We start from the raw sequence: 13,262 nt of genomic DNA, 5'->3' as shown, positions 1-13,262 counted from the left end.
CTCTGCTTGATCAAGCCACAGAAATGTGTTTCAGCAAATCTTTGGAGCATGGAAGGGATACGCCACGGTTCAAAAGCCCTGACACTAAAGTAGGCTGGTGGTACTGAGACCATAAAATAATCTTCCAGCCACTAATTGCCACAAATCATATTAAATTGCAACTCCTCCTGCAGGTAAAACTTGGAGATCCTCCTTCTGGGCTAATGGTTGAGAAGACAAGCTCTCTCAGGTTAACTGGTTGGGGATGTCAGCCATGGACCCAAAGGCGTGTTTGTCACAATTATGATCATGGTTCCTGTGAGAGAGGCAGAAACTAGATTTATCCTATATAATAAAACCCTAATATGTAAATAGGCTGAATGGCGGAACAACCAGTCACTATGACATGCACTGACCACCAGGGGGCAGACGCTCAACACAGGAGCTGCCCCCTGGTGGTCAGTGCACTCCCACAGGGGGAACGCCACTCAGCCAGAAGCTGGGCTCACGGCTGGCACGTGCAACGGCAGTGGTGGGAGCCTCTCCCGCTTCCGCAGCAGCACTAAGGACCCCTCAGGAGGATGTCCGGCTGCCAGCTGGCAGTTGGACATCCTCCTGAGGGGTTCCAGACTGCGAGAGGGCATGGGTCGGGCTGAAAGACGCCCCCCCCCTCCAGTGCATAAATGTCATGCATCAGGCCTCTAGTAACTAATAATAATGATAACAATCATGTCCATAAATTATTATGGTTTAGAAAACCCCATCTGGACTTTGTGTCCTTCTGTGAATCCACACTTCCCTATCTTTCCCATATCATGGTTTTTAACCCACTGAATTGTAATGAGTATTTTATTTGTTTCTCCCCTAAGTATACTACTTTACACTCCTTGAAAGCAGTAATTTTATCTTCCACTGTTATATCATTGGCATAGAGCTTGTCACTTAGAAGGCACAAACAAATAAATAAATAGAGAAATGTAGCAGGTAAAATCAACGAGAAGAAACCCCCACCTAGACAAAAAACTGGCAAATATATAAACTACAGTCAAGAAAAACTCTTTTTAAATTTCATGATTAAAAACAAAATCATATTATTATTAAGGATTAAACTTTGTAAATGCCACATTTTATATTTAGAGAAGTTGTTGTTTATGTGGGAAGGTAAGAGACAGTCAATTTTATGCATTGAGAGGCTCAGAAAATATACCAGTGAGAAATCCTTGAAAAAATTACTTTAAATTATATGTCAAATAATTGAAAGATAAAGTAAATATAAGTGCATTAAAGATGTGTTGTCCTAAAAAGATTAATAATAAAAATGAAAAATAATTCTAAATATCTTTGAAAACCTGATAAATAAAATAGAATACTGAAGGGGCAGTGGACTAAAAGTGTTCTAAGGTCCTTGAATTGTCTAGGGAGTGGCAAGATACTAATGTACATTAGATAGATTCTAAGTCAAGAATAAATAGTGTGACTTCGAAGATAACAATAAAAAAATAGTCAAAGATGGCATAACTAATAAGGAGAGGAAGGAAATGGAATAAAATACTATTATAATATAATAATAATAATTCAATGTGATCAGCGAATGGCAAGAAAGGTAGAAAAAGGAACAAATAGAGGTGAGCTAAATAGAAAATAAATTGTAGGCCAGCACATTTAAACTCAAGTATAATGTTAAATATAAATAAATAGGTAATATTCCAATTAAAAGACAAATATTGTGAGACTAGATTAAAAAAAACCCAAAGCTGCCATAACCGGTTTGGCTCAGTGGATAGGGCGTCGGCCTGCGGACTGAAAGGTCCCAGGTTCAATTCCGGTCAAGGGTATGTACCTTGGTTGCGGGCACATCCCCGGTAGGAGGTGTGCAGGAGGCAGCTGATCAATGTTTCTCTCTCATCGATGTTTCTAACTCTCTATCTCTCTCCCTTCCTCTCTGTAAAAAATCAATAAAATATATATATTTTTAAACACAAAAAACCCCAAAGCTATTTATTGCTGACAAGAATAACACCTTAAGTATAAAGATGCAGAAAGGCCAAAAATATGTAATGATGTATATCTTAAATAAAAGCTAGAGGATGTGGGTATGTAATTGCCCTGCAAGGTAGATTTTTAAGACAAAAGAATGACTAGAGATAAAGAGGAATCCTATATAATAAAAGCATAGTATGCCAATTGTCCCCTTGACTGGGAGTTCAGGGAGTTCCACCATGGGGGGCAGGCCGGCCAAGGGAAGGGAGGGAGGTCCCAGTCAGCAGCTGCTAGAGACCCTACCAGTGCACGAAATTTCATGCACTGGGCCTCTTGTATTTTATAATGATAAAAGAATCAACCACCAGGAATATGAAACAATTCTAAATTTCCATGCATACAATAACATAGCTTCAAAATACCTAAAGGAATATTGAGAGCACTGAAAGGAGAACTAAATGAGCCCATAATGATAGTGGAGATTTTAGCGCAGCACTGCATTCAACTACTGTAGAACGCATGTTCTTTTTAAGTGCACATGGAACATTTGTCTAAGTTGACTATCTGCTGGGATGCAAAGAATTTTCAACAAAATTCAAAGCATCAATATCTTCAAGAGTATGTTCTCTAAGCCTCTCAGCACAGGGGAATTAAGCTAGAAAACGGAAATAGTCAGCCACTGGTTGGATTTGGAGTGGAAGGTGAAGAAAAGTAGTAGGAGCATCCGGCTGTAGTGAGTCACAGAAGACACACATCAGATTACAGAGCAGCTTTTGACAGACACGTATCCAAGGGCGGTGTTCTGTTAACCCAAGAGCAGAGCACCTGGAAGTAAGGGTTGAAGCAGAGGTGAGGGCTAAAGTCCCTAAAAGCAAACCTCATTAACTTTGTAATTTTGTGGGGGAGGGGGGGGTTATTGAGAAATGCTGAATATGCTTCCACAATGCTGAAATTACCTAGCAGATCGGTTCTCTTTCCATCATAAATACTTGCTCTATTCAATGTCCACTTGCTGAATGAAAACATCACAATATTGAATTCTTCTACTATTTAAGCTTGTCCCTGTTGAATATTTCTAGCAGCCACCAGTATGAAGTCTTTTGGGCCACTTGATTTTAAGCTTCTGAAGAAATAAATGGATCCTCCAAACGTGGTTAACAGTCGAGAAGTAGGAACCAAGAGAAGCTAGATTGGAGTGTAATTTGTTCCACCAAGGCTGCAGCATTTTAGGAAACGGACTGCAGAGAACGTCACGGTAGGTTTCAACATGTTTTCATTTTTAAGTGTCAAATTCCAGCTTCTCCTTGATTTGGCAAGCTGAAAGGAACTACCACAAATGGAAAGATACCAACGCTGTGTTTGGGCTCGCTCTGCCCTACATCCCTCACTGCAGAGTTTTGCTGAAATTCTTTTCACGGAATGCCATGCTCTGTACAGAGTAGATTGCTAAGAAATATTTCCTGAGTTGACTTAAAGAATGAAGAGCTTATTTGCTAATTTCATTAAAGATTTTGGGGCAAATTACACCCAAAGCTTCTACCCTGATTTGACAGACTATTTCTTGGTATTTGAGTTTTTGAGAACTTTCTGAATAGGTGTTCTAGTATAATAAAGAAATAACCTGACTCATACTTGCATAGAGCTTTCCCTTTTAATGGGACCAAAAGGTCACCTATGGCTCTTGGAATTTTTCCTGCTTAAATCAGAAAGGCTGTAGATGGTCAAATCATAGTCAATGGTGCCATTGGTTTACCCAGAGGCAATGGGGCTGGTTGTTAATAGACATCAGAGTTGCAGAAGGGTGACCAATCTACACCTAGCCTGCTGGAAATATTGCAATTGGCAATGCCCAGACTATTTCAGCCTGGTTTAATTAAAGTCTGAGTCCTGCGGCAAATTCCAGAGCTAAGAATGTGTCTCCCTGGCCCTGAGCTGCCCTATCCATCTCTAGGACTCAGGGTTAGCAGCTAGTTCCCTCCGCTTGATATCATCTTGGGGAGACTTATAACCAGCAGAACATGATCAAATAGACGAGCATCATTTGATAATAATCTCATTAAGAAAGGGGCTTTGTCGTCTCCCTCAGTCCAAGTGTTCCATAGAGTTGTGGACATTTCAGAGTTTGGACTCAACATTGGAGGTTATTCCTCATCCCCGCTCTGGGCCAGGGCTGGGCTACCCACACAGCTCTTAAGCCAGACCGTCTAAAGCTGTGGTTCTCAACCTTCCTAATGCTGTGACCCTTTAATACAGTTCCTCATGTTGTGGTGACCCCCAATTTCATTGTTACAAATTGAACATAATTAAAGCATATGATTAATCACAAAAACAATATGTAATTATATATGTGTTTTCCGATGGTCTTAGGCGACCCCTGTGAAAGGGTCGTTTAACCCCCAAAGGGGTCGAGACTCACAAGTTGAGAACCGCTGGTCTAAAGCTTTGCCTTGTGTCCCAGTTTGGTTCTGTGGGCAGGGGCTAGGAAAGTGGAGGATGCAGAGGCGAAAATCCTCTGCTCCCGTGTGCTACATAAAGTGAATCCAGCATTTTCGCATGATATGATCAATGCCACAATCCAAGTTTCCACTTCACGAAGCATTGACCTTCCGGCGGAGCAGGCAAACAAAGGGAAAAAGGAAGAATGTAAAAAGATATCAGGAATAGGAGACGATGAGTAACTATAATGGGCCGGAGTAAAAGTGGGCTCTAACTGCCTAATAGAAACATTTTAAAAATTCACATGTGGTTATGCTCAATTTAACTTTAGCCAATCCAATTAAAAGCCCAGTTTCAGAGTTTTCCTCCAGAGCTACTTAAGTGGTCAAATTGCCTCATGGCAACCATAATAAATTCAGTAAGCAAGCGGCATAATTAAAACAAGATGCTAGTCAAGGGCCTTGAAGTGGCTTAAAATAAAATCTGACTCCTCATCAAAAAATGTCCAGAAAGGTGAAGTGTGGCAGGAAGCAGGAAGGGAAATTTAGATCTCTGTTCTATTCTTGGTTGTGCTGTAGCTTCCCCAGGATTGTGTGCTGGTCACTTAACTCTTCAGGCTGTGCTCTGTGGTCTCATCTCTGAAAAAATGGGAAGCACCACTCTTGCCCATCTCTAGCAATATTGTAAGGCTCAAAGGAGAGAGCATATCTGGAATTATGTAGGAAGAAAACTGTATTTTATAGCAAAGGCTATCATGGTTATAATCACAAACGCTGGTTATGAATGGTAACGGGGAAGGTGATATTTGTACAAGTATTGCTGGGTGATCACTGCAGGGTATGTAGAAGTGAGCCAAGCCTGGTAGCTATTAAATCCCAGGATAGCCAATGTTTTATTGACAGAGCACATACTTTAAGTGATACAGTGATGGGAGCAGTCTAAAGTAGTGGGAAGGATTGATTTGGTCGCGGTGAATGCAGCTTTGTCACTTTGGCCATGCTGGTGAATCAAGCAATCACAACTCTTTGAACACTGATCTGATCCATCTACTTTTGTTTGCAAGAAAATTACTTCTCACAGAGAGAGACACTATGCACATATTTAGACAAAGGGACATAGTGTAGGCTAAAGTTACATATTTTACTTTCACTTAAAAAATATAGAATCAAAATACCACAATTTGTCTGTACTCCTGGATGAATTTGAAGAAAAGAAAGACAAGAATCTCAGATGATTTAGAAACACGCACACACACACACACACACACACACACAAAATATATTTTTAAAAAAAGAATATTACTTCTCACAGAGAGAGACACTATGCACATATTTAGACAAAGAGACATAGTGTAAGGCTAAAGTTACATACTTTACTTTCACTTAAAAAATATAGAATCAAAATAGTCACAATTTGTCTGTACTCCTGGATGAATTTGAAGAAAAGAAAGACAAGAATCTCAGATGATTTAGAAACACGCACACACACACACACCACACACACACACACACACACACACACACACACCCCTTTCATTTTGTTCTGGGAAGGTAGCCAAAACCTTTCAGTTTTTGTACTAATATGGCCCAAAAAGATGGGGGAGGGGTCTTAGTGAAAACATTGTTTTATAATCAAAAGGATGAAAGGAGATCCAATTTTGCATATGGCCTTGCATGTCACAAAGTTCCTTCTCATCCTTCAAATGCAAAGCCTTGATCAAATGCTTACTTCCCTGCCATTTAATCACTTGCATTTTCTTCCCAGAAGCCTCCTCTCCACCAATACTCATTTTTCTAACTCTTCAGGTGTTTTCAAAGATGGGAGTTGCCTCCTTCTCTGATCCTGGGAAGCCACCCAAAGACTTCCCTCCATCTCCGCATCCCCCAGGACCCTTCCTGAGATCAAAGACTACTGGGGTTCACAAGTTCCCCAATACCCACACTGAAAACCTTTCCCTGCAGGGGTGGATTTCACCACCAGGCGCTTTAGTAAGAGCCATGGTCAAAGTTGGCAGAGATGTGGGGCATGTGTACAGAGCCATGCTGCCAAAGTGACAGCTCATTTTCCTAGCTCGTTTTTTTACTGTAGACAAAGTATCTGAAAATGGCTTAGGCATCACATTATTGTCAAAGTTCTTGTGTAAGTGGCTGACATATTTTTCTTCAGTGACAATTTATGGAAGACAGCAGAATATTATGTGCTAGATGTATGGTGCATGGATGTGTATAAACATATGTCTGGAGGCCATTTCCGATGATGGCGAGCCATCCTGTTCCATAAGGGAGGAAAATTGCAAATGTAGTCCAGGTGGATACAGTTTGTCTGATCAATTATATTTTACCTGATGTTGTATTATGTTACCCCCAAGATGTTTCACCCAAGCCTTAGCATTTCAAAGTGCTGTCTCACACATTGTCTCACCTTCTCCTCCCTTAGACCTGTGAGGCCAGCACTTCTTCACATGTTACAGATGAGGGGCACTGTGGCAGATACTGCTATCTTTTTACAAAAAAAGTTCTTCTTCTTGGGCATACAACTAGACTACATTTCCCAGCCTCTTCTGTAGTTACTGTGATCATATGACTGAGTTCTAGCCAATGGAGGGCAATATGAAGGGATGTGTGCCACTTCCTGTCCGGGACCATAAAAATCTCCCACATCATGTTGTCCCTTCCTGATTGGATGATAAAATGGTGCCATGGAAGCCCTTATGAAACATCTATATATATAAAAGCCTAAGCGACCATTACGACTGGACAACTTGGTAACCGGACGACCGGCCAGTAGCTATGACACAAACTGACCACCATGGGGCAGACACTCAACACAGGAGCTGCCCCCTGGTGGTCAGTGCACTCCCACAGCAACCTCCCACAGCGGGCCAACCTCCCATGGTCCCTCCCCCCAGCTGGCAGGCCCCGATTGGCCCCGATCACCAGCCAGGCCTAGGGATCCCCACCCATGCACGAATTTGTGCACCAGGCCTCTATTAGTCCTTAAAATGACTGTGTGGGGCAGAAACACACACACACACACACACACACACACACACACACACACGCTACCTCCCTGCTGATCTGGAATCTCTCTGAACTATTCTGTGAGTGAGAAATAAATGTCTAAGTGTAGGACCATTACATGTTTGAGTCTGTTTGTTATCACAGTCCACCCTAACCAACCAAGCACAAAAGTTAGTACCATGAAGCGGACTACTGTCCTATTCAAGACTAAAACCGTGTGGCACTGACTGAATCAGGCAGCAGTAGTGAGGTAACACAGGAAGAAAGGTGGTGACTCAAGTTATGTGGTGGCAAAACATTCGTTCAAATAAAACCTGCAATGCCCCGGAAGGCAGACCATGTGCCTGTTGAATCTGTGGCTCTAAAGAAATTTTTGCAATAATCCGGAGTGACAGTGTGCATTGGCTGTTGCTGGGTTTAGTAAGGTATAAGAAAGAGATGAGCTCAAGCAAGCTTGTCTGGCTTTTAGACAGAGCGTGAAAGGAATAGAGAAAATTCAGAGACTAAGGGCCTAAGGGTGTTAGAAAGACCGATTGCTTCTGGACCCTAAATTATAAGAGATAAGGCCAGAGAGAGAGAGAGAGAGAGAGAACTTTGAACAGCATAATTTCATTAGAACTTTTCAGTAAACCAAAGGAGCTTAGACCTGGGATGAAGGTCAGACTGAGAATGTTGCCTTCTCAGACACATTGCTTCAGTTGGTCTCAATATAGGCCTATTACATTGAGAAAGAGAGAGGCATGGGTTTGGAAGCAAAGAAATAAAGCAGACTTGAGGGGTATGGTTGGGAAAGAACGTAGAGCATTATTTCTGGCACATGGAACCAATGGGAAGCAAATTGAAGAGAAGTCTACTACATTTTGAAGGAATTGTTAAAGAAACAATGAGCCTGGACTTAAAAGGATGTGATTGTAAAGCTACACTGAGGCCTCAAACTTGCAAGAGTCAGGGTAAGTTCTATGAAAGTTAAATTCTCCCCAAGTACTGCATCCTCCCCAGTGCCCACTGCAGATGGGACCGAGGGAGGGGGGTTAGAGCCAAGTAAGAAGCTCCAGCACCTCCAGGGCAGAGGCTCCACAAGGCCTGCCTTGGAGGGTGCCCCTGGGGGGGCCAGTGACTACTGAACATTTCCCTATTTCCCTCTCTCCTCTATCAAATGGGAGCTTTCACTGTAGTTATTGAATTCTTGTCACATCGTTGTGTAGTGTAAAGTGTCCTCCTTTTCTCCTGTGGTCTTCAATGCCATGCAAGGGAAGCAAGATAGATATTTTCATTCCCAGTTTATCAGTGAAGAAACTAGGCCCAGAGAGGGTATGGTCATGGCTATAGATTTGGCCATACCACACCCCAAAATGTGTCAGTTCAATTCTAGGGGTCTAAACATGGTCATTTTCAACTAGCAGCATTGTGATCACACCAAAAGATTCTCTGAATTCAGTCAACGATCAGGTCAAACCCCCAACAATGTCACCGACACGGCTCAGTGGCTAGCTGGCTGGATTTTGGGCAGAATTCACTGCATTGATTTGCCGCCAGAAGTCTTGGAAGCAGAGTCGGAAATGAGGTTTATCTCTAGAACCCCCAAGCCAATGACCAATTTGCTCAATTCATTCCCCAAATCAATCAACTTGATGAGAGTAAATCTCACTCAAATTAAATTTCACCTCCAAATCCCTCCTGTGCCTAGGGAAATCATTGCGCTCTTCCTTTCTTACCCCTCTCTGTGGCTGCTTCAAATGAATGGTCTTGGACAGATCCACTCTGAGGAGAGCTGGGAAGTTGGTAAGTCGTGTTTCCTTGTGTTTTTGCACTTTTCCTTTTGCCTGCAAAAAGAGATATCATTCCTCTCCTTGTCTCCCTGTGGTGGCCTTATAAAGAGATTCAAGTACGTCGTTAGAGTACTGATTTCATTCTCATAATTACCTTTTGGGCAAGGAACAGATTCTTTTAGCTGAGTAACTAGTCCAAACAATGATTAAAGTTGACATCAAGTACTGGAACACAGATACAGCCTAATGTAAAAGGGCACAAATCCTTCAGAGCACGTCAGGGGCAGGTTCAGCTCACGGGGCAGTGAAATGCTAGATGGCAGAGCAGGAGAGCGGACGCAGAACTGCGCTACTCCTTCAGAGCACGTCAGGGGCAGGTTCAGCTCACGGGAGAGCAGACGCAGAACTGCGCTATGGGACATGCTGTCCTTCAGTGGGCAGGCCACCACAGTAAACACCATGTCCAGCAAAGACTTATCCCCCTACATAGGCCCTGGGATAGCCTGCTGGGTGAGGCTCCACTGTGACAGTGAGAGGCCATGGTCATTCTTTCGCCTGATTTCCAAGTTTTGGCCAATTTTTCATAACAGCTTTTTAAAGTCTTTTAAAAAATATTTTTATTGATTTCAGATAAGAAGAGAGAGGGAAAGAGAGAGAGAAACATCATGATGAGAGAGAATCATTGATTGGCTGCCTCCTGCACACCCCACACTGGGGATCAAGCCTGCAACCCGGGCACATGCCCTGACTGGGAATCAAACCATGACCTCCTGGTCCCAAGGTCGATGCTCAACCACTGAGCCACACCGGCCAGTTCATAATAGCTTTTAATCTAGTCCTCATTTTAAAATAGGGAATTCGAATTATTGCCAAGTGAAATCTGCGGTTCTGATACTGGCTACACCAAATGACAGTGAACTAGCCTCTGAGCTCAGACGCGAAGGGAGTGGGCTCTGTTCATCTGCAGGCCCAGGGCTGGGTGGGAAGTTGTGCATGCTGCAGGCATCCGGGGTCCAGCTCCCAGAGCCACAGGGACCTCTCTCACTGTCTCTGAACTCGGAGCTGCTGGAGCTCCTGGCCGGGAGCCCAAATCGTTGTCCTGACTTCCAGCTCAGAGGATGAGCACGTTTCTCAGGGGCTGGCCCATGAATCCCAGCCTGCAGCCAGCTCTGGGAATGTGGGTGCTCCCCACAGGGCTGTCCCTGCAGGATGCAGCCCTCTCCTCCCCAAACCTCCCAGGCCCCTTCAGTGTCAGACGAGGCCTTCCATGATGATACCGGTGCTCGGTACTTGTCAAGACTTTTCTCTCGTTTCCTTTCCTGTCACATGCCTCTCTCCTCTCTTTTTCTCACTCCCTTTTTTCCTATTCTCTTTCTCTTCCTGTCCTTCCCCTCCAAACCTTTCACATTTGATCACGTCCTGCTCTGAGTTAGGATAAAGCACAAACCCCTCATCCAGCCTCCGTACTTGCTGTTCCCTTTGCCTGAAACAGCACTTCCTGGGCTATTGCCTACTCTCTGTCATTTTCTTGGAAGGAACTTAACCCCAAAACTCATTTTCTCTAAAAGAACTTACTGGAAACCTCATTTTCTCAGAAAGATCTTCCTCTACCACCACTCCCTGAATCTAAATTAAGTCCCTCTTTTCTTTCCCCACACCCCAAACACCCTATATTCTAAAAGTATAGCAATCACTTCCAGTTTTAATATGTATTTGTGTGTGTGTGTGTGGCATGCACATTTATGTGTGTTCCTGTCACCTGGAAACTGCAGGCAGGACATGGCTGTGTTTTCAGCCCTGCTCTGAGTGTTGGGGTCCAGCCCCAGCAGGTCCAAGGATTCCCCAAGGTGTGGTCGGAGTCGGCGAAGAAGGAAGGACACGGAGGCAGCGTTTAGTTGATCAGCATAGTTGGGTTCTCCAGCCAGGAGAAGTTCTCAAATGACGTAGCTGTTTCAGGAGTCAATGGAGGAGAGTCACTTTGAACAGTGGTGGTTTGACATCTGTGAAAGAAGTCACTTGAACTCTTATAAAGAGAATTTTTAAGGGGTCAGCAGCTTCCCTGGAACATTCAGGAAAACCAGCAAGAGAGGATGGTTTCATCTTTTCATAAAGTTCTTCTCCAGGGCTACCGAGGTTCTCTGTAAAGAGTAGATATTCCGCTTCACCCGGTCCTCCAGGGAGGAGGTGGACGCACTCTCTAGCTTCATGCGGTGGATAAACTTCCCGTCCCGAGAGTCCAGCTTCTCCAGCCTCTGCTCCCTCTCCTCGTCCTTCGCGTGCTTCTTAAGGATGTTCAGCCTCTCTTCCTCCCGCCACTTGGCATTTTCCATCATTTCTTGCCGTTTTCGCTCAAGTTCCTCTGATGAGAGCTTTCTGGTATATCCAGGTGCGTGCCACCTTTGGTAGACCTCTTTTTTAGGTGATGGGCTCCTAGTTCGGCCTCTCTCTCTCCTGTTTACCTTAGAGTTGTGCGTTTTGCTTGGCCTTGGGGATCGAGACCTCCTGTCCCGGGACCCTCCTCTGGTGCTCTTCTTGCTGGCATGTCTGGGAGGTGAGGGGGAGGAGCTCCTGGACCTGGAATCATTCTTCCACCGATGCAGTCCTTTTGGCTCAGCCATCAAAGGGCCCTGCAGACGCTGGCTATGGTTGGAGTCCCTGATCTGTAAACCATACCCAGGAACTTTGGATAAAACAGAGAAAGAATTTACCATCTTCTTTTGAGACCTCCCCCAGCTGCGCTCATCCTCACTGCTGCAACCATCACTACTTGAGTTTCTGTGCTTATGTTTCTTCTCCTTCTTTTTCTTCTTCTCCTTTTTTTCCAGACTCATTTGCAACAATTCTTTGATTTTCTTCATTTTCACAGGATTATTCAATACCTCTCTTTTTTTCTCTTCTTCCTTCTTCCTGATGATGAAGAGTGGGTCCTCCCGGATCTTGCTGGCCATGTCAAGGAGGGAATTGGCACCCGATGGGGCAAAGATAGAGCCTTGGAGGAGTCCTGTCTCAGAAGAACAGCCTGCCTCCTTCTCCTCCATCTTCTCAAAAACGTATTTGTCAATGGGGCGCCCCAGCAAGTACTCATCACGGTTCACCATCCCACCAGGACCCTCGTACATCCAGTCCAATTTTTCTTCTTTCTTCTTGACAGCGCCAACATCCTCTGCGTAGCGCTGCATCTCCTCCCTGGCCCTCTCCTCCCGCAACTCCAGCTGAAGCTCCTCAATCTTCTTCCGCTCAGCCTCATGCTTCTGCTCAGCCTTCCACACTTTCTCCACCGGAGTGTCTCTCCTCCCTGGCCCTCTCCTCCCGCAACTCCCGCTGAAGCTCCTCGATCTTCTTCCGCTCAGCCTCATGCTTCTGCTCAGCCTTCCACACTTTCTCCACATTGCGGAGTGTCTGCGGGTGCCAGCTCTTCTTCAGGTTCAGGTCTCCGCCCCCCATGATGGTGGAGACGTGTCCTCACTCCATGGACCTGGAAGACTCAGGAAGGAGTGAGAGGAAATGTAGAGAAATAGTTCAGGTGCGACCGCCCCAGATCTGTTCTGGGGGCTACTGGTGGCCGCTTTCACAGCCGGATCTACATTCTACTTCCTGGAGGGTGTTCCAATGAGGCGATGGCGTCGCGGGTCATAAGAGATCAACCGAAGGACTTGTATGCATGCATATAAGCATAACCAATAGACATAAAACACTGGGGGGTAGGGGAGGCCGGGGGAATTCTGTTCCAGGGGTTCCCAAAGGTGTGGACGGAGTCAGCAAAGACTATCCACCCTCTTCCTACGGTGGAGTCCTATCCGTCCGAGTGCAGGGGTTCTCAATGGGGGGAGGGGCTTACCTAGGGGAATCCCTGTTCGGGCGCCATATGTTGGGGTCCAGCCCCAGCAGGTCCAAGAATTCCCCAAGGTGTGGACGGAGTCGGCGAAGAAGGAAGGACACGGGGGCAGCGTTTAGTTGATCAGCATAGTTGGTTTCTCCAGCCAGGTTCTGTCTTTTATTGTCTTGTTACATCTGTATTTATATCAGTTGATTTTAATCCTGTCAATTTCTATTCCAAAGGTTAGGGCGTTTCTTATCT

The 13,262-nt window shown here is 44.7% G+C and overlaps 1 protein-coding gene across 1 annotated transcript; it reads right to left on the bottom strand.

Moving 5' to 3' along the window:
* Positions 1 to 11,119: 11,119 nt before the first annotated feature.
* Positions 11,120 to 12,702, bottom strand: LOC102247859 (pre-mRNA-splicing factor CWC25 homolog). The gene is made up of 2 exons (XM_005874679.2): positions 12,554 to 12,702; positions 11,120 to 12,444 (listed from the first exon to the last, which is right to left on the bottom strand). Exons 1-2 carry the CDS (start codon positions 12,626 to 12,628, stop codon positions 11,281 to 11,283), a joined length of 1,239 nt encoding a protein of 412 aa, XP_005874741.1. The 5' UTR covers positions 12,629 to 12,702; the 3' UTR covers positions 11,120 to 11,280.
* Between the last annotated feature and the right edge of the window lie 560 nt (positions 12,703 to 13,262).

This window comes from Myotis brandtii, unplaced genomic scaffold (assembly GCF_000412655.1).
Source record: "Myotis brandtii unplaced genomic scaffold, ASM41265v1 scaffold45, whole genome shotgun sequence".
NCBI lineage: Eukaryota > Metazoa > Chordata > Mammalia > Chiroptera > Vespertilionidae > Myotis > Myotis brandtii.
This window is presented reverse-complemented; position numbering and strand designations above follow the sequence as displayed.

Bases quoted from the DNA above. Each gene is read 5' to 3' on its own strand.
- LOC102247859 (XM_005874679.2), bottom strand. From the start codon at position 12,628: ATGGGGGGCGGAGACCTGAACCTGAAGAAGAGCTGGCACCCGCAGACA. The intron at 12,445-12,553 runs GCTGAGCAGAAG...AAAGTGTGGAAG, and splicing joins ATGTGGAGAAAGTGTGGAAG to GCTGAGCAGAAGCATGAGGC.